Source organism: Oryctolagus cuniculus, chromosome 18 (assembly GCF_964237555.1).
Source record: "Oryctolagus cuniculus chromosome 18, mOryCun1.1, whole genome shotgun sequence".
NCBI classification, from domain to species: Eukaryota; Metazoa; Chordata; class Mammalia; order Lagomorpha; family Leporidae; genus Oryctolagus; species Oryctolagus cuniculus.
Window position 1 is genome coordinate 56507662 of NC_091449.1, and position 27731 is coordinate 56535392.

The 27731-nt window shown below is 59.8% G+C and overlaps 1 protein-coding gene across 2 annotated transcripts in view; it reads left to right on the forward strand.

Moving 5' to 3' along the window:
- VAC14 (VAC14 component of PIKFYVE complex) overlaps window positions 1-27731 on the forward strand; it is a 100709-nt gene that overhangs the window by 52620 nt on the left and 20358 nt on the right. For both annotated transcript variants that reach the window (XM_017342353.3, XM_002711713.5), the window contains 2 exons: window positions 867-1023; window positions 10843-10975. In XM_017342353.3, the coding sequence (XP_017197842.3) occupies window positions 867-1023; window positions 10843-10975 (290 nt within the window). The remainder of the gene's footprint in view (window positions 1-866; window positions 1024-10842; window positions 10976-27731) is intronic.

Genomic DNA, 27731 nt, shown 5'->3' on the forward strand with positions numbered 1-27731 from the left:
TGGGGAGTGAACTAGTGGGTGGAGGATTCCTTTCTGTCTCTCTTCTCCCCCTCTCTCTATAACTCTGCCTTTCAAGTAAATAAATAAATCTTTAAAAATAAAATAAAACGCTGAAGATATACAGTTCTCTGGCACAAGAGCAGAAATGGTGCTTTGACCTTTGATCTTCTCCCCCAGGATGGCACAATGCAGTCCATGCTCCTCTCTCAGTAGTGGGCGGTGAAAACTCCCAGGGAGCCCCACGATCACAGTGGGAAACAGCCGGTCTTCACTAGTGGGCTACGTTACCAGGTCCTGGTGTTGGGTAGCTTAGGGGCATTAAATGCATTGTCTTTTTTTAAATTTGTCTATGTATTTATTTGAAATGCCAGAGAAAGGGAGGACGAAAGAGAGCTCTTCCATCTAATGGTTCACTCCCCCAATGCTCACAACAGCTAGGGCCAGGCTGCTCCTGGCTTATACTCCAGAAGCCTCCAGAGAGGCTAAGAGCCAGGAATTCCATCTGGGCCTCCGATGTGAGTGACCAAGACTCAGGTGCCCATCTCTGCTGCTTCCACACCCCTTAGCAGGGAGCTAGATCGGGGGCTGTCTGGATAGGCAGCCCCGGGGACCCTGTGACCCAGCACTAACTTGCACTCGCACTGGACTATCCTTGTGCCCCTCCTCTGCCTCTGAACTCTCTAAGGGGTCAGTGAGGCTGGGGAAGCCTCATCCCACCTAGACCTGGGTGGGAACACTCTGGAGGTGACATGTCCAGATGTTACAGTCCCCAGTCCTGTAGCCCAGAACCACACCCTACAGGTAGCTGTGTCTCTGACCTCACCTTGCAGTGGGAGCTCACCCTCATCCTGTGCTTGCTCCCCCAGGTTATCCTGAAGGATCTGGAGGTGCTGGCAGAAATCGCCTCATCCCCCGCAGGCCAGACCGAAGATCCAGGATCACCTGATGGCCCTGACCTCCGGATCAGCCACCCGGAGCTTCAGGTGCCCACCCCAGGCAGAGCGGGCCTGCTGAATACCCCTGGTAAGTGTTCCCTGACATCCCAGCCCCGGGACTGCACTGCTCATGTCCGGTCTGGTCCTGGACCAGGCCAGTCCTCTGAGCTGTGGTTCAGAAGCCCCAGGGCCCTGCCAGGAGCTGAGCACTCAGTGGGTTTCCTACGTGTGAAGAGAGGCCGAGAGGCCTTCTTGCTCCTCCCGGCTCACATTCCAGCAACCTCAAAGAGGCCCTCCTGACCAGTTCTCTTCTCTGCACCCTTGATGCTTCCAACTGTTGGCTACGGCTCAGCGCAGACCACCGAAGGCAGCCGGTGGTTGCTCCCCGGGCAGCATCTCCCAGCAGTGAATCTGGGGGCTTTGGTCTTGGATCTCCCAGGTGGAAGAAGACAAGGCAGCCATTTCCTCCTCACTGAGCAGCACAAAGAGCTCTCACCGTGGCAGGCAACCCAGGCCAGAGACGGGATCACTTGAGCAGGCTGTTTCTGTGCCGTCCTTGAAGTGCAGGTGGCCCAGGCGTTTCTAGTGCTCCTGCCTCGGCTCCTGTCCAGACAGCAGGGGCCTCTTCTCCCAACACCCAGCTCCTCCCCACAAGGCAGGGGCCACCCCCCCCCCCCCCAGCAGCCACTTGATCCGGGCACATGCATAGGCCACAAACGGGTAGGAAAGTACTCAGCGAGGCACAGGTGTCTGTGCATGGGGTCCCTGTTGACCCCCAGATCCCAAATCCTGGGCAGCTCATCCTGATGCAGAAGCCAAGCCTCACACAGATCTGGGGCCTGCAGCCACAGCCCCAGCTTGCTGGACCCCCATCCTCAGAGCCACCATGGCCCTGTTTGGCCCAGAGAACAGGCCACTGCCTGCAGAGTTCAGGATGTCGCTGAGGTCCCCCTAAAGACCTGACTGTGCCTAGGACATGCCAGCTCCAGTTCCATTAGTCCTTGTCTGAAGGATGTCTCCCCACGACACTCAACGTCAGGGGCTCCCCAGGCCTGGCAGCACAGAGTCACCTGGGAGCCCAGTCTTCAAGCTGCTGCCTGCTCTGCACTCTCTGCCCGTAGCTAGCTGTTTCTCGCAGAAGCAAGTGAGGGGCTCCAGCTGCCACCAGCTCCCTCTCTCCTGTTTGCCAGAGCTGTTTGCTGACCCCAGGACCCCTGTTGGACTCCCAGGCTCTGTCCCCAAGTCTGAATTGTAACCCCCAGGATGGATGGCAGGAGTGCCAGGACTTGAGAGTGGGGCCCAGAGGCGTGGGAGCTGAGGGCTGCAGGGCAGAAGCGGCAGACTGGGTGTCAGCCCATGGCGTTCCCTCCCAGGCCTGGAGCCATAGCGTCTCCATCTTTAGTGTTAGCAGCACAACCTTGGGGCGGGGCCAGCACACCTTGATCTCCCAGAGCCTCTGAACACTGTCCCTTCGTCTCCATGGTGTTGATTTCCTCTTCCTCTTGGGTGCTGAGAAGTTGGTGACAGTGACATGAGTTTCCGCTGGTGGAGGGGTGGGCCACCACTCTGCTGTAGGCACCCAGGCCAGAGAGGGTGGCACGTGAGTCTTGGCAGCAGGACAGGCCCTGAGGGCCCCGCCGCCCTTCCAGCTGCCCTGGGACAAGGGCTGGGGAGGCTTTGCACAGCAAGGGCTGTGAGCCCCAGCACCTGCCTGATGCGGCTGAGGCGGCAGAGGTCCTGCCCAGCTCGCCAGGGCTGTCAGACTGGCTCATGTCAGCCAAGGACTCACTCAGCATTCATAGAAAAACAAGCAAGTGTGCCAGCCAGGAGAAATGCCATCCTGGAAACCCCAAGGAAGTGCCTACAGCCAGGAGCGCCTCTGGCTTCAGAGCCACGAGCTCTGAGCCTGAAGCCCACGAGTGGACTTCAGGGAGTGTGAGGACCCCCAGGCAGAGACACGTGTATTCACACCGCCAGCTGGCATCACACTTTGCAGGCTGGGCCGTGATTTGAAAAGGCCAAGGTCAAACCAATAATAAGCGGACGTGGGAAACCCAAGCTCTCCTGTCCCACTCCCCACCTTGGGAAGCACAGAGCAGGCACCCCAGGGGCATGTAGGGCAGTGGTTAGATCAGAGAGCGCACAGGAAGTAGACACTCGTTCCTCTGCCAGCTGCTTTTCCCAGGCTCCCTCAGGCATGCAGGGGCCCCTCTGTCTGTCTCTGACCGTGCACACGGACAGACACTGCAAGGCTGACCCACTTCCTGTTTGGATTCCGCTTTCCTCTGGTTCCCCAGGGCACAGCTCTGAGAGCCTGCAGACTGCCGTGCCGCAGCCCTTTAGGATAGATCGCCCAGCCCCCATGGAGGAACTTTCTAGAAAGCAAAAAGGCATCAGGAGAGAGCCAAGCAGCCCCGCCAGCACACTGGGTCTGTAAATTGAAACGGTGCAGCTCGCACGCAGCGCAGGAAAGCAAGACCCATCACACGCCTCAGCAGCTGCCGTGCTGGCCTAAATGCACACAGCAGTGGTCCCCGGGGCCCTGAGGCAGAGTCGCCTACATGGGATTCGCCTCTCGCCTGGCCTAGCATAAACATCTCTCCCTCTGGCGCAGAATGGCAGAGGCCCAGGCCTCGGTTCTCCCTCGCTGCTGGCCAGCTGCAAGCCCAGGCTGAAGAGACCACTTCAGGGGCAGCAGAGCTGGGCGCCATCTAGGCAGGTGTCCCTGGCACCCTGCTTCTCTGCCCATCTCCACCTGGCGGAGGCCACGCCAGGCTCCAGGAAGAGGTGAAACAAACAGGCCCGCAGACCCACCCTGACCTCAGCCTTCTGGGATCTGTCCCTTTGTCCTCCTGGGGCCTGGAGGGCTCTCTGCTGCCCGGGAGGGAGCAGCTGGGCCTGGGGAGACCTGCCCCGACCTGCAGCATCCTTGGCCAGGCATAGCAAGTGTGGCACTCGAGCCAGAGGTTCCCTGGGACGACGGCCCCTGAACCCCAGTCTCTCCTGGCCCTCCCTGCCTGCCACGGAGCCCTTTCTTGATGAGATAAGAGCCGCTGCTGGCCTCATACCCTGCAGGGCCCACTGGCCCAAGGTGTCTTCACCCCGCCTCTAAAGACGGGCAGAAGTGTTCCAGTCAGGTTTCATCCCTCATAGCCCCGGCCAGCGTGGTCAGATGTCGGCAGGAACCCGTATCACCAGAGCAGCACCCGCTAGAGCACCTGAAAGCGTGTCCCCCTCCCCCCCGCCGCCGCAATGGAACAGTGGCAGTGGTGCCGGCCCCCGCGGGCGTCTCGTCAGGAGCAGACCCTGTGCTGACACCGAGCGCCAGCTCGTGGGGAGCAGCCCCGGTGCCGCAGCCGCCCTTGCCTGGCTGGCACTCTCCTCACCCCACACGTGGAGCACCGGCCCCCGGGCACCCCACCCTCGCCGGCACTAGAAGCTTCTGCTGCCTCTCAATTCTCGGGGGCCTCACTCGGGACTCCCCCACTACCTCACACCATGGCAGCACCTCATTCCCGCTCCTGCTGCCCCCCTCTACTTGTTCCAGCCACCCCTGGCCATTTCCCGTCCCCTAGCAAGCTTCGCCTGAAGAGCCAAACCGTGTTCAGGGAGGCAGACAGGAGCAGGGCCGCAGGGCCACCAAGAGCTGGCCTCTACCCGCCTGTCCTGTGACCACAGGCAAGTGTCCTGGCTCGCCGACCCTCCTGCTCCTCTGTAAACAGCGCAAGGGGGCTCTGATTGCCTGCATGGTGAGGCTAAGGTCGCTGCTCCATGGGTGTGAGGGCTGCCTGTGTTCACTACAGGACCACCACGTGCTGGGAGCCCCTTCTGCAAGGCCTTCCCCAGGGCCAGCTCAGGGTGCCCCTCCTGCTTCTGTTCCTCCCCTCCCTCCACCTTGCCTATGTGCAGGGAATTCATGCCTGTTGCCTCCCTGCTGTGATCTCAGCCCCCCCACTGCTCAGCACGGCCCAGAGTTCATCAGCAAGACACGCGCGCTCAGCCACCCAGACCCCCAGCATGGCCTTCTGCCAGCATTGCTGGGCCACAGGGCCCATCCCACTCATCCCTGAACCGCAGCATCAGGGCCCAGGGAGGGCTAGTACCCACTTTTCAGAGCTCCTTACAGTGACCGGAGGTTGGTGCACAGGCCCCAGAGACAAGTCTCAGACCGCCAGCACCTCTGCCCAGGAAGGCGTCCTCTCGCGCCCTTGCTGCCGGCGCGCTCTCGTCACCAGATGGAAAGCCGCCCCCTGCCAGCCAGGCCCCTTCCTGTTGTCCGGTCTGACGGAGGGCTAGGTCCTCCTGCTCCTCCTCGGCCGCCCTGGGGCGCTGCATGTGGCCCCAGCCCCCTCTGCACCCTGCAGCAGCCGCAGCTCTTTGCTGCTGGCAGACTGCTGTGTGGCCAAAGCTGCCTGCCAGCCGGAGCTCTCTCCCGGGCCTGTGGTGCCCATCGGCTTTGCTCTTCCTCTGAACTGAGCAGCTGGAATGGGGAAGCAGATGATGGCCCCTGCGCCGTGTCCTTGCCGGCCCCTGCTGGCCCACAGTTAAGAAGGGGATCGCCTCTCAGGTCGGGCCCCAAGGCTGCTCTTGCTGCTGTACCTTTTATCCACCTGGCCTTGGAGTCTGCACCCCCTCCTGTACACCTTCCCACCCCACCCCCACCCCCACATCCCAGCTTGGCCTCTCTGGCTCCAGCTGCCTGATTCAGTGTTGAAACCGCCCCTTCTGCCCTCTGGCCCCTCGGTTCTATCCCAGATGCCCCATGATGCCATCCCTCCCAGGAGCACGGCCTGTGGCAGACCCGGCCTTGAGCTCCCTAGCTCTGCACTGGCTCTCAGATGAGGATCCAGCCTCGGGGAAGGCGTCCCCGCCTCCACTGCCCTGCCAGTCAACAACGCGCCCCCCGCCCCCCCAGGAGCCCTGAGCAGCCTCTCAGAGCGGTAGGTCTCATGTCCACTCAGAGTCCCAGCTCCTGGGCCCAACCCCAGCTGGAGGGAGGGTGGAGACGGGAGCAGAGACCTTGCTGAGCCAGAGCCAGGCAGCTCTTGTGTTCACATCTGGTGCTGTTGAACTGTAACTCGCTTCAAGTATTGAGGCCAGAGCTATTTTTATCCTGACATGCGAGGTTCCTTCACGTCATAGCCACAAAACTCAATCCCAAACCTCCCCGGGAAGGTTGTTTGTGAGACGTTCTGCAGATTCTCATGTCGCCACATCAGGTTTCACTTAGGAACATCTGCAGGGCTGGCTCCCCCGCCGCCGGGCTTTGTGTGCAGAGGGCTCCCCCCAGCATCTGTCTGCCCCTGGCCACCCAGCTGGTCACGTGAGCTTCCTGCCAGAGCCCGGCAGGTTCCTCGCTTGCCCGACCTGGGAATGCAAGGCCAGGCAGCTCCCAGCTGAGGGCCTGGCTCTCCCTGCATGCCTTGCCTCCTCTGCAGGTCAGGGAAAGGGAAATCCCGCCCTTCCTGGGACACAGAGCCAGGTTGTTCCAGCCCTCTCCTCGCCACCTCTACCTGCTGGTCCCTAGCCAGAGCAGCTCCCCGGCCTCTCAGTAGCCCAGGAGACCATGCTGTCGGCCAGTGCGGGAGCCCCAAGCAAGATGCTGAGCCCCTCTCCCAGCTCTGCCCCTTCCCCCTGAGCACGCAGCACCCAGCCCACAGCCACTTTGATCCGAGCGGCTGACTTCACACCATGTTAGTCAAGCATGAGGGCGAGGCAGGTGGGCGGAAGGAGCGGATGGAGGCCCTGGCGCTCCCTGGGGCCGAGCCGGCAGCAGTGAAGTGGGAGCCTGCAGTTGAGAGGCCTGTCCTTCCTGTGGTAGCACCCCTGGGGCGCGTCCGTTCTCCCCCCACCCCACCTCCGCCTGCTCAGGTTGCATCCCCAGCCATCCGGGCCTGAAGAGCTGCTGAGGCCGGGGGAGATCTAGCAGGCCCTCGCCTTGCCCACGCGGGCGGTGAGCCAGCGCCTCATCCATGCCCTGCCCCCCGCGGCAGGATCCCTGACAGCCGCATCCCCCGTGCTGCCTTCCTGTCCCCTCCACCAAAGGACTGCCCTGCCCTGGCCTGGGGAGGCTCCTGCTCTGGAGGGCAAGAGTCCGAAACCACCGTGGCCACGCCGTCAGCAAGGTCTCAGGGACGGCAGTGGCCCCAGCTTCTTGTTTGTAGTCCTGGGGTCGGGGAGCACTGCGACCAAGCACAGGGCCCTTCCCACAGGCACTGTGCGACAGGAATGTCATCACTTGACGCCAGGTGATCGCCCTCCCCAGGGTGGGAAGGGGTGTCACGGGTGACCCCCTCTCTCCCTGACAGCATCCTGACAGAGCACTGAGAACGTGTCTCAGATCTGAAGTCTCCACTCAGACACCTCCAGATTGTCCCTCAGCCCCTAGTCACCTGCTCTGAGACTCGAATGAGAATGGCCTCCCCATGCGGTGCTGTGGTGGGGGAGCCCTCTGCACACAAAGCCCGGCGGCGGGGGAGCCAGCCCTGCTGCCTCTATTTACTGAGTGCAGCCAGTGCTACAAGCCCAGCACATGGCACGTTCTGTCTCATTTACGGCAGGCTCTTATTGCGCCCACTTTACAGATTAGAAAACTGAGGCTGAAACACTGTGCTCAGTGCTTATGTCCCTGTGAGGCTGGAATAGCTCAGCACCCAGCCCTTTAGGAATGGAGTCACTGGCTCCAGCTGATGAGGATTTCCTTGTGGTCCCTTTGTCCTTGGTCCTAAGCAGCCCTAGGCCTAGAAAAGAGGCGGGCCAGGGGTGCACATAGAGAAAAGGGGACAGAGCTACAAGGAGCCTTCACAGACAAGCGCCTAGGAGAAGCCTGCAGTTACCTGGGTTCCAGGCCGCTCCTCCTCCAGGGCGGGGGCTGCAGCCTGTGCCCCCAGCCAGGCCACCAGGGGTGCCGGCAGATGCATCTCTGGAATGTGGGGCCGCCTCAGCAGCTGTATCTGCAGGCACCTCTTCAGAGATCAGCCCCAGCTGGGCCTGGGGAAACTCAATCCGTAAGAATGTGACACTTGATTCTGCAAACAGCCCCTCTGGGCCGGGGAGCAGAGACTGTTTGCCATTCCAGAGTCACTCAGGACCTCCCGAGCCAAGCTGTCCCGGGCAGGGACCCAGAACAATGCCGTCCAAACAGCAAGAAGTTAAATGAGGCCTGCCCTTGAACTGCGCTCCCACTCAGGGCTCGCCACTCACACGGTCACGGGCGCCGTCTGGGAGGTCCTCAGGATTGAGGACGTGTGTTTGGAGCTGTGGCTCCTGGTAAGGGGTCCTCATAGAACAATCCCCAGCCACTTCCCCATAAGGACCACGGGAGATCTGAGTTCCACACGAAAGGCAGAACTTGGAGGAAGGGGCTTTACCACTGCTTTGTGGCCACTGGCATCTTAGTAGCCCATCCATCTGTTCTCTGAGCCCTCCTTAAAATACTCCGGATACACTTCTTCGGGCGCTTCGGGCCCATACTTCTCGAGCTGATTTGCCTCCCCACAGCCAAGGTTGATTGCCAGAGACCTCACGCACTGTCTGAGAGAGGTACTGACCCAGACAATGATGGTGTGGTGTTGCCTCTGCATCCCCCAGGGTCCCCCTGAGACTCCAGAGAGAGCCACTTTACACTTTTAAAAGAAAAAAAGTTAAACATATGAGCCAGAAATTCCATTCCTAAGTGTGTATAACCAAGAGAAATGAAAATAGATACCCATGGGAAAACTCAAAAGAATGTTCCTAGCAGCATTATCTGCAGCAGCCAAAAAGTGGGAACAACCGAATGTCCACCACCTGATGAACGGGCAGAGTCCAGTGTATCCCCACAGTGGAATATTACTCAGCCATAGAAACCACAGAACTGACATCATTTGCAGCGTGGATGAACCTTGAAACACACTGAGTGAAAGAAGCCCCAGGGCCGGCGCTGTGGCATAGCGGGCAAAGCTGCTGCCAGTAGTGCCAGCATCCATATAGGCACCGGTTCGAGTCCTGGCTGCTCCACTTCCGATCCAGCTCTCTGCTGTGGCCTGGGAAAGCAGTAGAAGATGGCCCAAGTGCTTGGGCCACTACACTCATGTGGGAGACCAGGAAGCTTCTGGCTTTAGATCTGCCAAGCTCCAACCATTGTGGCCATTTGAGGAGTGACCCAGCAGATGGAAGATCTATCTCTTTCTCTCTCTCTCCCTCCCTCCCTCCCCCTCCCCCTCCCCCTCCCCCTCTCCCTCTCCCCCTCCCCCTCCCCCTCCCCCTCTCCCTCTCCCTCTCCCCCTCCCCCTCCCCCTCTCTCTTCCCCTCTCTTTCTCTGCTTCTCCCTCTCCCTCCCCCTCCTTCCCTCCCTCCCTCCCTCCCTCTCTGTAATCTGCCCTTAAAATAAATAAATAAATCTTTAAGAAAAGAAGGAAGCCGCTTGCTGCACAGTCCCATTTATAGGTAGTGTCCAGAACAGGTGAATCCACAGAAAGAACGACGAGTTGTTTCCAGGGCCTGAGGAGGAGGGAGCTGGGTGAGGACTGCTCGTGGGTACCGGGTTTCCTGTGGGGGCTGAGGAAACTTCTGGAACTCACGGTGCTGAGTTCACAACTTTGTGAGTATTCTGGCAGCCACTGGGTTATGTTTTGAAAGGGCAAACTTTACAGTGTATGGACTGTGTCTCTGAGCGCCTTGGGCAGACTGAGCCTGAGGAAGGCTCATAGAGGAGGCTCATGCCTCCTCTTTCCAGCAGTGCTGTTGAGGTTGGTGTGTACTAGGAAGGGAATCCCCAGAGGGTGTGTGAGCGCACACTGTCAGGACAGGCTTGGTGGCCACTGCTTGATGGGCGCCTCGCGGGCCGGAAGCGGTGGCGTTGTCTGCCCCCCTGGCATTTTCAGCTGGGACCCACGACGGAGAGCGACGCTGTGCTTCTGGCTGCAAAGCCAGCTCAGGGCTTGAACATTGTCAGAGTTCTACCCTAAGAGAACATCTTGCCTGAAGATAAGGGAAAAAAGAGTTTGATTTCCAGATTGAGACACTCATTTTGTCAGTGTTTGCTATCTTTAATACAGCACTGTGTACATCATTTATTTCTTCTCAAGTATCTCTGGGAAGGAGCTTGGCTTTTTTTCTCTCCTGGGTTTGTCCATTTTGTCAGCCATCAAGACTGTATGCCTGGGGCCGATGCTGTGGTGTAGTGGGTGGAGCTGCCACCTGCAGTGCCAGCATCCCATAAGGGCACCGGTTCAAGTCCCAGCTGCTCCACTTCCAATCCAGCTCTCTGTTATGGCCTAGGAAAGCAGTGGAAGATGGCCCACCCATGTAGGAGACCTGGAGGAAGCTCCTGGCTCCTGGCTTCTGATCAACTCAGTTCCAGCCATTGCAGTCAACTGGGCAATGAACCAGCAGATGGAAGACCTCTCTCTTTGCCTGTCCTTCTCTCTCTCTGTAACTCTCTCATATAAATAAATAAATCTTAAAAAAAAAAAAAAAAAAAAGACTGTGCCTGTGCCTGTCTTACCCTGTTACTCTGACTCTTTGTCCTTAACTGGCCAAACCTCAAGTGTATTGAATGTATTGGATAGCAAGTGGAAATTCATGGGATTCCTTTCTTTTTTTAGATCATAGCACCTTGCAGGGTCTTAGACATAAGAAACATTCACAGAGTGGCCTGGGGTTGCAGGTGTGGTGCACAGGGAACTGAGTGTTTTTGTAGATGCAAAGCTGTCTTTGCTTGCACACGCTCATACAGTCCTTGCTTCTTCTTTATTTTTTTTTTTTCCTCCTGTTCCACGGCCACGGCCTCTGCCTGCCTAGGGATTTCCCTCACCTTGTTACACACAGACCCTCTACAAACTGCATTTTGAAATCCGTGGTTGTTTGCACTTTCTATGGGTCTCTGCACTCAGAATAAAACCTGGGTCTGTCCCTTTCTCTACAGGTACCAAAGGCTTAGAATGTTCTCCTTCCACGCCCACCATGAACTCCTACTTTTACAAGTTCATGATCAACCTTCTCCAGCGGTTCAGCAGTGAACGGAAGCTCCTGGAGGCCCGAGGCCCTTTCATCATCAGGTCAGCCCCAGATCCCACGGCTGTGCGTTTTCCCGCCACGTGGGCTGCTGAGCAGCCGCCGCCTCTTCCCTTCTCTCTGCTTCCTCTGCTGGTTGCTGGTTCCCGTGCTGCGCTGCTGGTGCCGCCAGCGTGCGGCAGGGCAGTGTTGATAGTTTTCAGGACTGCAGAGTGAGCTTTAGCTTGTGGACTTGCTGCTCTCCCTTGAGCTGAAAGGTCCTCTGCCTCGATGCCATCGCCAGTCTTGGAGAGGGAGGTTGGCGAGCCAGATGGCACAGGGCGCTGGACCGTGCGAAGGGCCCAGCCACCAGCAGGAGTTTTAGCCAGGGTGGGCAGAGTCAAGTTCTTGGGTCATCTCAGTTCAGTCCCATTCGGTCCCAGGGCACCAGCCCCAGTGGCCCTGGTCTTGGGAAACGTCATTGCCAGCAACGTGGCTGGGCCTGGCCCTTGGCCTCTGACTTGGCTCCAAGGAGCAAGGTCACTCAGCCTCTCCCTCGGGCTAGTGAGCATGAAATCAGGGGTGCAGATTCCTTCAGGCTTCCCAACGGAGCCAGGTGGAAGAAGCTTCCGGAATTGCACAGGTGCACCAGATGCTCTTCAGCAGTGGTTCTGGGCCTGCATTAGGTCACGGGAGGGGCTTCGAAAAGAAGCTGCCTGTGCCTCCCGCTGAGCAGTGAAATCAGGGCCTGGGGATGCTATGCATGTGGTCCTGGGGCGAGGGGCTTGAGGACTCTTAACCAGGCCCCGCCTGCACCAAGAATCAAGACAGGAACGAGTACGGAGGGCTTGTTTCCCTATAAACCAGAAAGCTGAGTCTGTGGCCAGACTGAAGACTGGGTTCCTTACCCAGAGGTCACCAGGGAGTCACTTAGGGGCTTGAGCAGGGGAGTGAGGGAATCAAAATTCAAGTCTGAAAGAGATCAGGTTAGAGGGGCCGTGTGGGTGTGCAGAAGCCAGGGGGGTGGCCGTGATCGAAGCAAGCAACACAGCCCTGTGCTGGGGCAGATGCCGGTGTTAGTGGGAGTCGGATTGACTGGGAGCCGTCACACTGGGGACCCGTCGCCGGGGAGGGCGAGGGCGAACAGTCGCAGGAGAGACGCCCATGCCCTGGTGAGCAGCTGCGCGTGTGCTTGTGGTGGGAGCCCTGGGAGAGCAGCACGTTAGGCTGAGTTGTTCCGGGGACACTGAGAGAATGCGTGTGTGTGCTGGGCTCTCGAAAGGGGAACCAGGCTGCAAGTCTGGAAGTTGATGGCACAGTCGCTCACTCAGTCAGCGGCTCTCTACCAGACCGCAGCCCTGTGCGTGGAGGTCTGGATGGCTCTGCCCGTGGGGGGAGCTCCTCAGTGAGTGAGAAGAGGGAAGGGAAGGGGGTCTGAGGCCAACCCTCAGGGGCTCCAGGAGTAGAGTGAAGAACCCACAGAGGAGGCTAAGACCCTCGCCTCCACCCTGGCTGCCTGTGCCTGCCCCCACCCAGTCGGCACAGTCAGAACCATCTCCCAACTTTGCCAAGTGGCCCTGGGGAGCACAGCACCCCTGCCAAGACCCACTTACAGAGGGACAGAAACAGATTCTTCACCGCATTCGCCAGAAGAGAGAGATTTCCATATTTTTTCTTTCCAAGAAGGTGCATAGTTTCCACAAGGGGATTGAAGTAGAGATCAGAAGTGGTGCTCGAGACCCAGTGGGAGATGATGGGTGCTCCCACGCCGGCCACAGCTGACTTGACATGGTGTACCAGAGTGCGGAGGTGCCAGGCTTTTTTTTTTTTTTTTTTTTTAAGATTTATTTTATTTATTTGAAAGAGTGACAGAGGTAGAGAGAGAGAGAGAGAAGTCATCCATCCTCTGGTTCACTCCCCAGATGGCCAGAAAAGCTGGAGCTGTGCTGATCCGAAGCCAGGAGCCAGGAGCTTCTTCCGGGTCTCCCACACGGGTGCAGGGGCCCAAGTACTTGGGCCATCTTCTGCTGCTTTCACAGGCCATGGCAGGGAGCTGGATCAGAAGTGGAGCAGCCGGGACTTGAACCAACGCCCATGTGAGATGCTGGTACTGCAGATGGTGGCTTTAACCTGCTGTACCACAGTGCCAGCCCCAGAGGCACCAGTCTTAATCAGCTCTCTTCACAGGGAGCCGGTGGGAAGAGAGGCCTGTGGGAAAGCGTGTCACTAGTGTCTTCTCTGGAGGACTGTACAGGACAGGTTGGGCCTTTCTGGCCTCTCTCACCTGCCCAGTCAGAGTCTTTGGGAGCCAGAGCTCAGTGGCAGCCACATCGCCAAGCCACACAGAGCAGAAGTGCAGGTAACAAGGCATGCTTGGTTCTCCCCTCTGAGTTCAGGTCCAAGGTTTCTTGGCTCACAGACTCCAGGGCGGTGACTGGCAGCATCTCCTGGGTGCGCTGGGCTGGTGGGGATCCTCATTTTGCAGAAGGGAAAGCTCTGTCCAGGCTGGAGGAGCACACAGCCTGAGGCTTTGAGGGGCCCTGAGCAGCGGGCACGTGGGCGCTCCCAAGGCCAGACCACCCGGGGTCCAGCTCCTCGTCAGACTCAGGTAGCTGGCGAGCGAGGGAGGACCCTCCACAGCCTCCAGAAGCCTGGTGTCTCTGGTATGGCGATTGCTCTTCTGGGGCTTCAGCCTCTTGGGGGCCGTGCTGGGTTCTCAGAAGCCTGGAGCCCAGGCCTCCTGGCCAAGCTTCACTCCCACTCAGCCTGGCCTCAGAGGTTGCTAGCCCTTGACACCAGCACGAAGATCCTGGGGAGCCAGGACAGGAGGAACCCTGTAGCTGAGCCGCTCCCAAGGGAATGGGCCTCTCCCGGTCCTTTGCCTCATTTTTCCAGCTTGCCAGCCTGCAGCTCTCCTTACGTGTGTTATCTGCAGCTATTCAGGCTGGGTTCCTCTGGGCAGAGGCTGCCTGCGAAGCCAGCTTGCCCAGCCACTGCTGACCAGCCCCCAGGGTCCATGTCCTGGCCCCCTAGCCTGGGCTCTCAGGGGCACAGCACAGCATATAATGGGGAGGCCCTCCAGCAGAGGCTTGTGGGACCCCTGGGGTGCCAGCCTGCCCTCCCGCTTCTCCGTCTCGTTTCCTTTTCTGATGAGGACTGGGAAGAGCAGCAGGAGAAAGTCAGCTGAGCCTGACGGGACCCACAGTGAGCAGACTCCTAACCCCGTCTTCAGTGTCGCACAAACCCTCAGGGGTGTCTCCCAGGCCCAAAGGCCAAGCTCTGAGAAAGCAAGGAAAGGGATTCTCTCCCGCCCCCCGCCCCGGTTGGAAGCCGTTATCTGCAGCGTGCTTTGCTCAGGGCCCGGGAACAGCTGCCGTGCACGGGACAGAGGCACCCCGCGCTCCTGAAGACAGGCACCTGCTGGAACTTCTCTGTGTTGTGGAAGACGCACGGTCTCCCTCAGGACCCCAGGAGCACTTCCTGTCCCACACGCGGCTTTCCCAGGCCCCGCCTCCGGTGGGCTGGGAGGGGGGTGGGAATGGGTCACCTGGACTCCAGCCAGGCCTGGGCGGGTCGGACGTCCTCTCCCTGTCCACATGGCTTCCTTATCTGGTGGACATAGCAGTTTAGACTCACGCTGAGCCTGGGAAAGCAGTGGCTCTGAAACACTCCGTTCTCATCCAGCCTCGCTGAGACCTGCTCTGGCCCCAGGCCCTTCTAGGGACCACAGGGGCTGAGGCCAAGCCACAGACTGAGCAAAGACGTGGCAGGGGGTGCTGTGAGGAGGCTGGCGCTGCAGCCCCAGCTCCGTCCCATCCCATCCCCTCCCCCAGACCTCGCAGAGGTGAGGCAGGTGGGCCTCCACAGCAGTCAAAGCCCAGGGATGCATATAGTGTCTGCATCAGACTTGGGTTCAAGCCCAGCTCCTTCCATTGTTGGTTTTTCTTGATTGGCACACAGCTGTGTGTGTATGATCCATGAAGCAGAGGTGATGTCAGGCCTGCCTGCTCTTTTTGCCGTGGGACATGTAAGGCTCTGCGTGGTCCCACGCGGCGCTGGCGCTTTGTGGTAGAGGGGAGCTGTGCTCCAGCCTCCTGGCACAGCCGTGGCTCCTGCCTCCCACGATCATCTGTAGGGAACAGAAACCAGACCCACGCGAGAGGGTGAACTCTTTAAACCCTCTGTGCCCAGAGCTGACCCAGCGCCCAGGGCACCCGCCAGCAGCCGCCCCGGCCCTGCTAAAACAACTGTGCACAGAGTAGGTGTTGGTGTGCACTGCCCTCCTCCAGCCCCGTCCCACCCGCCATGCTAATGCAGGCAGAACAGACCCAGGCCTTGTCTGCCCATGAACCGTGGCCCTCATACGCGGGAGAAAAGGAGCCGAGGGAGAAAAGCCAGCTTCTTTGATAAACTGTGAGATGAACTCCGGCATAACCCAACAGCTGGGATCCTTACAAGCCCGCTTCTGTGCCGGGAGGCGAGCTGCGCCTGCCAGGACGGCCCTCTGGCTGCAGCGCCGCGCCTTCCCCCTCCTCTTCCTGCTGCCTTGCACGGAGCGCCTGCCAGAGAAGGCTTTCATTTCAGCGAGCAACTGTGCTGCCAGCGCCCAGCTGATGGGAGAGGGCGTCCCAGCACCTCCCGGGAGAAAGGGGCAGCCCTGAGATGAGACAGACAGTCGGAGGGGCCGGGCCGGGCCCCCAGCGGGAAGGGAGGCTTCCTTCGTCAGGCCCCTGCTGCGTGCCACCCAGCCATGCGCCTTCCAGTTCTTTCTGGTCCTCTGGTGCTCTTTCCGATACCCGTCTCCGTGGTACTCAGGCAGGCAGCCTGTGCCATTCCGCAAATGCTCAGAGAGCACTAACAGGCTCCCCTGCTGCTGCCCCACCGGTGCCGCTGCTGCCTGAGTTTGCATAGCACCCTTGTGTCGGGGCGGGGGAGGTGACCGGCCACTGCCGCCGGCAGCTGCTAAAACTGGGTGGGTTTTAATGTGGGGACCGGGGAGGGGGGTGCCTTGTGAGAAGAGGCTCTCTTCCATGCTGTAATTGGGAAATTCCACTTTGCTGCCCTCTGGGACAGGGCCACCGGCTGCGGCCAAGTCCCCTCTGTGTCTGGGGCAGTCCACAGTGCACATGGGCCGACCCCTCCCAAGCCCAGCTCCCCTCCTCACACCCTGTAACCCTGCCAGGCTGCCTGGTTTCGGGGACCCCCTTACCCCAGGAGCCTTTGCACATGCCACCCTAGCGGCCAGCGGGCACTGGCAGCCCCCAGCCCGTTTGGCCCATGCTAATGGAAGGTGCGCGATGATGATGAACTGGAGCGTGGGCTGCCTGAGTGACGGGGTTTCCGAAGAGCCGGCTTTGCCTCAGGCCCAGAACGTCTAAGAGGCCCGCTCCACTCCCGTCTCGCCCTTAATGGACTGCACGCATTCTCTCAGGGTAAAAGTCAGTTGCCACGGCAGACACGTCCCAGCCGCCCTGATCTCCCTACCCGGGTTTCAGGCAGCTGCGGTCTTTTGCTGGTCTTAGCTGTACTGACCGGGTCCCTAACTGAGGGTGGGGCAGGACGTGGACCAGGCTCGCGGATTCTGCCAGGACGCCTGACTTCCCGCAGCAGAAGCTGCCCTTCTTGCTGGCTTTAATTAGGTCTGTCAGCTCCTTGTGTGAATCTCCCGGAACTTCCCACAGTCCCACCCCCACCCCGCACCAGGGGCAGGGGTGGGGGGTGTGCTGGAAGCCATTTTGTACAACAGGCTCTCGACTTCTGATCTCCAGATTGGAGACCCTGCTGCAGGGCTGGAGTGGCAGGGAGGCCCAGAGCCCCAGGCGGACATGCGGGAAGCCTTCCTGGGAGAACAAGCCAGACGCCCTCCAAAGTAAACTCGTGTCCTGGGCTCTGTCCCCAACCCCTGCCAGCAGTCACCTGCCGAGAGGGCCTCGCCCTCCTCGTTAACCCGGGGTGGCGCGTGGGGTTCAGGGCCCTGGGGGCCAGCCCTGGCTTTGCTCTGCCTCCTCCAGGCAGGCCCCTGGAGGAGGACACTCACACACACTGGCGCTGGCTGTGAGAAGGGCCATCTTTTCTTCTGGAAGATGGAAACCACCTGTGATGGGCAGGGTTAGGCCAGGCTGGGATTAATGAGGTCCTCGGGGGCAGGGTGGGGAGTGGGAGCGTGAGCTGGAGGGAGCCCTCCTGCACGCAGGCCCTGGGAGCCCGCAGCTTCAACGAGCCCCAGCGCCATTTTCCAAGGGTCTGCTCTCCTTGATCAGGGCCTGTGGGAGGTGCGTGGCCACAGGTGAACTTGGAGGGGGGGACGTCCCTCAGGATGGCCGTGTCACCTCCTCCACTGAGCCAGGTGTTGCCCTGTTTCCCGGAGCCCCTGGGGTGGAGGGCAGGGCTCGGCAGCAGGCTGGTGCGAAAGCCCCTCATCAAGTGATGGTGGTGACAGCGTGGCCCCTGTGCAGCCTCCCACAGAAGCACACACTTTGTCGTCTACACAGCTTAGAAACGTCCACTCCCCCCATGGCCCCCAGCCCAGGCAGCAGGAGGGCTGAGGGTGACCATCAGGAGCTGTTTCCTGCGCCTGAGAACTCGGCTGTGAATTACTCTCCAGCAGAGTTTGTTTGCAGATGGCGCCTGCGGGCCTCTCTGGGTCTGGCTGCTTGTGCTTGACCAGAGTGTGCCAGGGAACTCGGGGAGTCTGGAGTAACTGAGACAGCCTGGTTAATGAGCAGGTAGGCGGAGTGCATTGAAGTGCAGCATCTCAGGTGCCGGTGCCTAGAGGGTCTGAATTCCCCGCCTCCAGGGTGGGGCTAGGGCCTGTGTCTGAGACGGGACAGGCAGGCAGATGTCCTCGGGACAGGCAGGCAGATGTCCTTGGTGCTCCGGGCTCTTAAGTGCCTTCTTAAGGCCGCTGTGGAGCGGACCTGTCCGCTGTTGTAGGGCTTCTACCTCAGGAAGCGCTTCCCCTCTCCCTACTGGGAGCTTCCTTGGGGACCCCCATGGGGTTCTCCTCCCCTCACCAAGGGTCCCCTGCGGCTCCACCGCCCTGGCCCCGAGTCTGGGCCTGTGACCGTGGTGTTGGGATTTCTGGCGGGGGTCCTCTGTGGACCCTGGAAGCCCCAGAGAAAGATGTCCCTCTGCAGGCCTGGGTCTTGTGTGGGGGAAGGGAGAGGGCCAAGACAGTGAGACGGGCATGGCCCCGCCTGCTTCATTCACACCATCTGCAGAGCGGCACCAGAACCCACAGCTGGCAGGGCCCAGGGACTTCATGTTGTCCCTTTCAGAGAGGCACAGAAGCTGTCCCACGCCACGTGCAGCTGACCTGACAGTGTCTCCCACGCACTGTGGCGGGACCCCAGATCTGGCAGCCAGACTCCGGGAGAACCTCAGTCCTCTTTAGAAAGCAGCCGTGCGGCCGTGACATCCTCCTGATGTGACCCACTCCTCTGCCGGCTGCCGCCCCTTGTCCCCAGGTCTCCTCGGGCGGGGGTGAAATGCTGAGTGAACCATCTGCCTGAAGCCCGGGAGGCATCATGTCCTCTCCCCCAACAGGCTCTTTGAGACCACAAAAGCGAAGACTGCTTATGGCCCCTGCCCCTCCCCAGCTGAATCGGAGGGGCCCTTCTTTCAGGCCAGCCTTGTTTTGTCCCCCGCGGAGTGGCAGAGACGTGGCCATCACATCATGTGGCTGTCACATCTCTGCAGGTCAGGATCCAGCCCATGGCCCCTCCACACCTCGCCCGCCCACGCGCTGGCCTGTGCTCTTTAGCCAGCACGGCCTCCTTGGAAGCCCCGGCACTGTGACAGTGGACCCCTGCCGCAGGAGAGCTCCCTTCACTCTTGCTGTGGAGGGCACATCTCACCCTCCTCCCCCGGGGGCTTTGTCACAGCTGCCCCTCTCTTGGAAGCTGAGCAGAGAGGAGCGATCCGAGTGAACGCGCATCGGGGCCCCCGTGGTGGGCCCTGTGAGGTCTCTTTTGGCCTCTCACTTTGTCCTCTCGGAAGCTGCTTCTTCAGGGCTAAGTTTTGGGCCTCTCTGTGGTTCCTCCAGAAGCTGGGATCACCTGCAACAGCCCCGCCTGTAACTCACATGTAACTCACATGTAACTTGCACGGAACTGGGAGGTAAGCCATCAGGGCCGCCTCATTGTTCCTCAGACAGCACCTTCTCTAGCCTGGTAATGGTGCCTGTGGATCCGTTTCACCCTCAGCCTTGTAAAGTTGTGATCTTGAGGGTGAGCATTTGGCCACATCCCAAATCAGAGGGCCTGGGTTCAAGTCCTCACTCCACTCACAACTCCAGCTTCCTACTAATGTGTACCCTGGGGGGTGGCAGGTGATGGCTCAAGTACTGGGGTCCCTGCCACCCACGTGGAGATCCTGGATTGGCTTCCTGAGCTTCCAGCTCCAGCCTAGCCCACCCAACCCCAGCCATTGCAGGCATTTGAGGAGTAATCCAGTGGATGGGAGCTCTCTCTGCTTGTCATCAGGTAGACAGAGGTATAGATATATAAATGCACACATGTACACAGACTGCGTGGGTGCCTTTCTCAGTCGACCTGCTGCTGGTATGTCCACTGCTCCAGAGAACATGCCCTGGAAGCCCCCACCATGTCCTGTGAAGTTCTGACTTGGTTTCACCATGGTTTTTCCATCTTGCCTGTAAAACCTGCTCCCTGTCTTAATTATTTAATGCTTTGGGCCTCAGTAGCCCAGATGTGCCTTCCCTCCATCTCCTGATCAGGGTAGTGGGGCAGCCTCCCCCCGACCGCTGCCTCCCCAGGGGTGTGAAGCCTTCTGTGAACACACTTAACCAGCGGACTGTTAGGAAGCTGCTGGATCACAAGTGCACCACGGCTCAGCTCCGCTCGTTCCAACACAGCTCGTGCGCAGAGGGAGAAATGAAACACTCCTAGCACCTTTCATGTCTCCTCCCAGTGACTGCCCTGCCCTCCTTCCCCAGGAAGCCCTATCCTGGCTTCTAATGTTGTCAGTGCGTCTTGCCTGGCTTTGAAGTGCGTATAAATGGAGCCATGCAGCTTGTGCTCTTTGGCAGCCTGGCTGCTTTTCATCGGCGCTGGGCTGTGGGAGTCACCTGTGTGGCTGCAGTAGTCCACACTGCCCCAGAGCATCCCACCGCTCACCTGCTCTAGTGGAGGTGGACTGTGGGGACTTTCCGTTCGGCCCTACTGTGAATCATGCTGCTTTGACATTGCCGCATGCGCGTGCACGTGTCTGAGAGATGTGTATCTAGGAAGTGCTGGCTTGGCGGGCGGGCAGGTGGGCGTATGTTCACCTTGGGAGACCCTGTCCAGAGCACTCGTGCCAGTGTGCAGTCCTTGCCGCAGTGTGGAGAGCTCCGTGACTCACATCCTCCCCAACACTTGGAACCACTGTAGCCATTCTGGTTGGTGTGTAGTGCAATCACCTGATGCCTCCTGGGCGTCCTCTTTTGTGACTAGCCTGGGCAAATCATTTTCCCATTGGATTTTTAGTGTTTTGATCTGTGGCGGTGCTCTGTAGGTTCTGGATTCGAGTCTCTCTCCGCTGCGTCACATGCTGTACCCCTCCCTTCACGGTGTCCTCTCCTGAACAGAGCTTCCTTTAGTGTGGTCCAGGCACCTCATGTTTCTTTGCACCGTGCACTTCTTGGGCTTCGTGTACTTTCCAAGGAGACTAGACCCCTGGGAACCTAGCTGCAGAGCCACCTGTTCTGGCTGGTGTCTGTGAAGCCTGCCCAGTGCCCTGGACACTGAGCCATCTGCCTGAAGCCAGGGGGCATCATGTCCTCACCCCCAACAGGCTCTTTGAGACCACAAAAGCAAAGACTGCTTATGGCCCCTGCCCCTCCCCAGCTGAATCGGAGGGGCCCTTCTTTCAGGCCAGCCTTGTTTTGTCCCCCGCGGAGTGGCAGAGACGTGGCCATCACGTCATGTGGCTGTCACATCTCTGCAGGTCAGGATTCAGCAGAGAGCTCTGAGTGACCCAGGCAGGGTCCGTGTACCCAGCCTGGCAGGGATGGCGGTGGCCAGGGGGTGGGGCTGTGAGGTCCCGAAAGCGGCAGTGGCAGCACCGGCTCTCGGGGAAAGGGACCGTTCCCATCGCAAGCCCCCAGACTGTCGAGCGCAGGGCCCACCACGTGGCTGCCTGCCCGAGCACAGTTTTCTTAAAGGAAAAATGAAGACCAGGGTCATCGCCCCTCCCTGATCCTGGTGAGGATTAAATGGTACCACGTGTGTACAGGGCTTAGAGGCGAGTCTGGCCCATAGTGACTGTGCAGAAAGGACTGCAGGAGTAACCATTCAGAAAGTACCATGGTAGGAACTGCGGTAGGCATCACAGGAATAGTGTGGCACGCGGCTGTGACGGTAGTAATTATGTATTAAGTATCTCAGTGGGTGTGCGGCAGGTCCTGTGGTTCCGTGGAGTTACAGGTGCCAGAGGTCATGTACCCACCTTCAGCTTCAGGAGGGACAGTTCATGGGACAGAAGTCCAGGCAGTGGGCACAGGGAGGCAGCCCCAGTGGGGAGGTGGAGCAGGCCCTGCAAAGGCCAGCATGGCTGTGGCACAAGGCAGGACTCCCTCACCACCCAACAGCCAAATCCTCTGCTGGTCCCCAGGGCAGGGGCAGGTGAGGCTAGTGTGTGACCCAGCCGACCTCCCTGGGGACCGCACTGGAGTAGGGGTGAGGCGGGGCAGCACAGGGGGAGTTCCCAGCCTTGAGGCTGACCCCTGCGGGGAGACCGCCTTCCCAGAGAGCAGAGCCTGAGGGTTGGCAGAGCAGCCACGTCCTCCTAGTGGGAACGTGTCCAGGAATGGCCCAGTCAGGCGGTGGCCAGAGGGATCCTAAGGACCAGCGAGGTTCTTTGACACAGCAGGAAACTGAGGCCCTCGTCCTCCAGTGGGCTGGACTGACAGGGGCGGGGCTTCCCCAGCCCTGAAGGCATTTGGGGAGTGTGTGTGATGGGACATTTCAGAGGCCAAGCAAGAGCCCTGGGGAGTTGGCGAGAAGAGAGCTCCCCTGGCTGGGGCAGCGTCCATTCTCTAAGTCCTCTTGGGGCGCCCCAGCCCTGGGCACAAACAGGACCAAGGCCGTGGTTCCTGCCTTCACCAAGGTTGCTATCTAATGGGCACACGTGGGTGACAGATCACAAAGAACCCACGAACCAGGGTTGTGATGTTTGCCCCGAAGGGAACACATGGTTGGGCTTGGGGGTCCTGGGTGCGGGCCTGTGGGAGGGGGTGTGCCCCCAGTTTCAGCAGAGCGGGAGCTGTGACCTGGATCCGCTGTTTCCTCCAAGCGTAGAATGCCCTAGTTTCCCCTCTCCTCCGGCTGCGCTGAAGCTGCGCCAAGAGTGGGCTTTAAAGGCTGCCTGAGATGTGGCTGGGAGCCAGCGATCCACAGAGCCGGTGCAGTTGTGACCTTGCTGAGAATGCTTATTGAGGAAAACCAAGGGGTGGGACTTGGGTTGTTGGGGTTTTTTTTTTTTTATTATTCTTTTTAAAATTGAAAAAATCTGTTTGGTCTGTCCCTACCCCTACCCCTCCCAGTCTCCCACCTGGCACGGCCCTCACCCTCACGCCTGCCTCCTCCAGCCCGCCCCAGTCCCTTCCCTCCCCTGCGCATCAGGAATGAAAAATACCAAGTGGTAGAAATAAGGAGCCTGGCCGTAGCCCGGGAAATTAGGCCACAGCTGTCGGGCGGGGCCGGAGCCCCTGCCTCTCTGAGGGTGGAACTGCTGGGGGCAGGGTTCGCCCATCCCCCATAAGGATGGCAAAGTCCACCTGGCGGCCATGAGGGCGCTGCTGCTGTGCCGGCCTAGAGAGCACCAGTGGGGGGGGGGGAGGATGCAGGGATACCATGTGTCCCTGAGCAGCCCCTCCCCGTGCTCACCACTGGGGGCACCACCACAGGCAGAGCGGGCCCCTGTCCTCTGGGGTTAGTCATGCTCACAAGCAGCGGGAGGGTGCTCCGTGGGAACAGATGGGGTGGAGGTGGGGCGCCCAGCCCACCGGAGCAACTTCTGGAAAGAGATGATGTCTGCATTGGAACCTGCCACAGGCAGGAAAGAGGTGCTTCTGATGCAGCGCGGGGCTTTGCCCAAATGCCCGAGGCCACTTCCCAAGCCCTCTGGAGAACGGGGAGTGGCTGGGAGCCTGGCATTGAGGAGGAAGCCAGCCCCGAGGTGTGCAGAGCCACGGGTGGCCTGAGCGGGTGTGGGGATTCCAGGCCCCCGAGAGGAGAAGCCGCTGATGCACAGTCCCGCCCGAGCCTCGGGCTGCAGGCTGCATGAGCCGCGTGGAGGCAGCTGCTCTGGAGCCCAGCACCGAGCCCCCCAGTGCCGTGCCCCCCAGCGCCGTGCCAGCTCCCACAGCTTCCCTTCACATGGAAGGGAAGGGGCCTGGGTTCTCCAGGGGGATTGGAGGAAATGCAGGGGAGACCCTCACTCCGTCCCCAGGACAGCTGTGGTCTTACACCCTCTCCCCTGCCATGAGCCTCATAAAATGTCAGCGACCCAGTTAGGGAGGTGGCCCGTGGAGCTCGGCTGACAGAGTGGTGCTGCTGGAAGCAGACCGAGCTGAAGGAAGGTGGCAACCTCAGCGCCTCAGACGGCCCTTCGGGAGCCTCTGGCTTCCTTCTGTTGCTTCCGGTAGCCGTGAGTTCAGCCAGCGCCCCTTATCTACCGTTTCTGCTGGCGAGCATCCGCCTTTTCCTTCCTGCCGTGGAAGCTGAGCCCTCCTTCCCTGGTGGAAGGGGCCGCCTCCTTGAAGCCCCGGAAGCAGGCCCCTGCCCACCTCTGCCTGTCCTTGAAGCCTGAGTGACTGTCCTGTCCACCCCTTTCTCCTCGTGGCCCCTCAGGAGCCTGGTCCATACATTTGGCCCTGGGCAGCAAAACTTAGAGCTGATGTGGCTCCTGCGGGGACCCCCCCCCCCGACCAGGAGACAAGTGGTGGAGAGGTAACGACAGACAACAGAGATGCCGCTGCTTTCTGCCCTGCTGCCCCCACACACTGCCAGGGTCACGACGCTCCCCTCTGGGTGCGACTCTGGGTCGGCTGAGACGGGGCCAAGGAGAGAACGGCGCACCTGCCGAGTTGCCTGTCTCCTGCGCGGCTCCAGAGATGAGTGTCTGTGATCGCAGCTCTCGGAAGGTCACAGCCTTCACTTCACTTTGTGGAGTTGTGAGAAAAGTTCAAATCTCTCTTCTCTTCTCCTGGGCACAGCCCAGCATCAGGCTTCCCCAGCCCGCGCAGAGGTTTTTGGGAGAGAAAAGATGGCCCATCAGAGATACGCCAAGGCAGGAAGCAGCCAGGCTGCGCCCAGGCAGCACCGGCCCAGCCACTGCAGCAGCCTCGAAGGAGGGGCCACCCAGGAGTCCATCACTGTGTCTCTAGCTGTGACTGTCCCCACCCGCCACGTCCCACGCCTGTCCCTCTTGCTCATCCCTGACTTGGCTCTGCCCTGACCCTCAGGAAGGACATCTGCCAACGCAGCCCCGGGACCCTTTGTTCTTAAAATCAGAAGGAAGAGACTGTAGGAGGCACAGTGAAATTTAGATGGCCCTGGGGGGGGGGGGGGTGCCATCAGACGCCGCTGTGGCTGCCGCACCCCTGTAATGGCGGGCGCAGCCGTTCTGTTCTAAGAGGAGACGGGCCCAGTCTCCATTGATATTAAGCCTTCCCTCCTCTCCTGGCGATCTATTTCAGGAGAAAGCCTCCCCTCGGTAGTGGGCTCTCCTGCCTCGAGTGGAGCCAGGCGCGCCTTATGCTAATCACTCCTTGCAAACAGGCAGACTTTGTAGGAGGTTTGCCTGGTTTTAGATGAAACATACGCCTTTGAAGCCAAGAGCCACAGTAGCTAAAAATACCATTTCCCGGCTGTTGATCCTCCCATTTGTAAAATGCATGTTTCCATTGTTAAGTAGGCAGCAGCCCCTCTCAGGGAAGCTCCGCCTCCCCAGCCCTGGGCAGGAGCCCCTAGCACCCCGCGGCTGCCTTCCCGGCCCTGCTGGGGCCCTGACGTTCCCGGGGGAGTCCAGGAGCGTCTCAAGTGCTCAGGAGTCTAGAAACTGTCTCGCTTCTTGTTAGAACGATGGAGCCGCGTGAAAGACAAGCTGAAACGCGGCTGAAGACCGCGGTACAAAAAGCGAAAGGCCTTTACGACCACTGCCTCCGGAGAAGCAGCCTCTGGGGTCAGATTCGTGTTCTTCCTTCCAGAAGCTTTTCTGTGCATTCATTAACACGGGGCTTGGTTCGCCAGCTGCGGATTCTGGACTCGGGGTCTCTCTGCGGTTTGCCTGGTTTCACCCCTCGCAGTCGGCGCTAGGCCCGGCACAGCTCCCTCAGACTCTGACGTGGCCTCTGGGGCACTGGGCCTCCTCACGTGTGGGTGTTCAAATCCAGCCCTTGTGAGGCCGCCTGATAGCTGATGGCTCTGCTCTGACGGACAGGGGCGTGCAATTTGTGGGGAGAACCAGACCCTGGCCCCCACCTGGACCCCGCCTGGACTGCCAAGAAGGCCTGGCCTGTAGCAGAGATCTGGGCTACTTCTTCCCCAAGAAGCGGCTTCCAAGGGCACCTCACACGTGGGGCCTTTCCCACTCCCGTGCGTTTAATCCAGTGGAGATTTCCTGAGCTGACCAGGAACACTGGGACGGAAAGCCTATTTCATGCATCTTAAAACTCTCCGACAACGGTTGATCACAAAGGGAGTTTTTGAGCCTTCTGGCAGGCGATGGGGGAGGCACAAATAAGAGCCCCCCCCCCCTCCGTGTGGCCTCAGATACCTGGAGGAGCCCCCTCCCTGCGTTCTTTGTCCCACTTTGCTGCAGTGGCTCCTTTCAGACTCTCATCTTTTCGCCATTTCCCAGGCGGCTCTGCAGGGAGCCGTGCTGCTGTTTGCTCTTTGTTAGGCTGGTGGGTCTTAGTGTTTAACTTCCTGTTCTGTTTTCTCCCCTTATCTCCGTGCCCTTTAAATGGGCACTTGTGAAGAGCTACTGAAAACCATCCCAGTTCATAAAATCCCACAAAGCCCCAGACTAAAGATGTGAAGACCAGAAAGGCGCTAATCGCTCTAATTCCTGGGGTGGGAGTGGGGGTGGGAGTGGGGAGGCAGGGCCCTGCCACGGTCTGTGGACGTCAGATGGAGCTGAAAAGGCAGGAGTGGTTTGCACCGGACCCAGCGCCCATGGGCAGAGCTTCCTCCTTCTGGGATGCAGATGCTGCCCGAGGAAGGTCGGGAGACAGGCTGGGCAGGCACGGGACTTGCCCATGAGTTACCTTTTTCCTTCTGTGTGAGTGGAGGTGGTCGGGGCTGGGCATAGGGAAGCAGTGGCATGCCAGGCAGAAACCAGGACCTGGGGTCTGGGGAGGCGAGAAGAGAAGAAAGACACGAGAAGCAAACGCCCGGGGCTTCTGCCAGGCTGGTGGCCACACAGGCTCTGAAACTGCTGCTGAGAGCGCCCCACTTGCACCCAGAGTGGTGTGGTGGTACCAAGGCAGCAGGCTCTGGAGAGGCACTGTGGGGGCGCCGAGTGAGGAGACCACAGCCACAGGCCTCCTGCAGGGGCCCTGCACGTAGCAGGTGGCTCCAGCCGGCTTCAGTCAGGGTCAGGGGTCCTGCAGTATTCCAGGCTTAGGGGTGCCCCCAGCTCTGGAGGGTGAGTATGCAGCCTTCCAGCTGCATAAGATCTCTGGTGGGACTGGTGGCTCTTGGTGAGGTGAGAGGTATAGAGCTAATGGCCAGGCACACGGAGCCCTCAGGCACGCGGTTGGAATGCAGACGCCCACACGCTAGTTCCTTGGGAGGGAAGTCGCCACAGAAGCGAGCCCTTGGTGGGTGAGTCCCTGACCACGCAGCACGCACACCACCAGGGACAGCTCGCTTGGCTGAATAGCGAGGGTGGGGAGCAGCCCTGCCTCGGGACCACGGCCACGTGCACACCAGGGCTCTTGCACCTGTAGCAGGCATGTGCTTTGAGGTTCGCTGGGCCTCAGCGTCAGGACTGCTCCAGGTGTACATGCCGTGGTTGCCCAGGTTTCGGAATCATAGGAGGAGGTAAAGGAGAATATGAAGCCACAGCATGGTGGCATGGTGACAGGAAGACCAGACATTGGCAGGTACAGGGAACCTGTACCTAGTGCTGTGGTTTCACAGCTTGGACGAAAAGCTGGGCCAGGAGGGGAGGTTTGTCCTGCTGTCGCCACAGCACACAGGACTCTGGCCAAATGGGAGCCTGAACTCTGGGTCGCTGACAAGTTCTAGCCTTGCCGCAGCCCTGGCCGTGTGACCTTGAACCAGTCCTTGGGTTCAGTGTCTGCGTCTGTCCCGAGAGGGGGTTGGAGGACCCGACCTGGTTGGAAGCAGGTCTGGGGCCAGGCTGTGCCAGCCCCATCGCAGGCAGAACCTCAGCAGGGGAAGCTCAGTGTATCCTCAGGAGGAAATCCTCCCACACAGGTGGGCGCTCGGGGCGTCGGAGGCAGAGAAAGTTAGGGGTGCTCTAGTAGGCAGCCAGGGAGACTCTGGGACGGGAAATAGCCCAGGATGCTTTTCCATGGTAGCCACAGCCCAGGGCTCACTAGTTTTGACCATGTCTCCCCCGAGTCCTGGATTTACCATTAAAATCCCCCTACCTTGGGGCAGGCACGGGGCGCAGCATCCCATATCAGAGTGCCTGGGTTCGAGTCCCAGCTCCACTTCCAGGTCTGGTGTCCTGCTGAGGCACACCCTGGGAAGCAGCAGGCGGTGGCCCCAGTACTTGGGTCTCGGCCTCCCGTGTGGGAGACCTGGACTGAATTCTAGACTCCCAGCTTCCACCTGGCCCCAG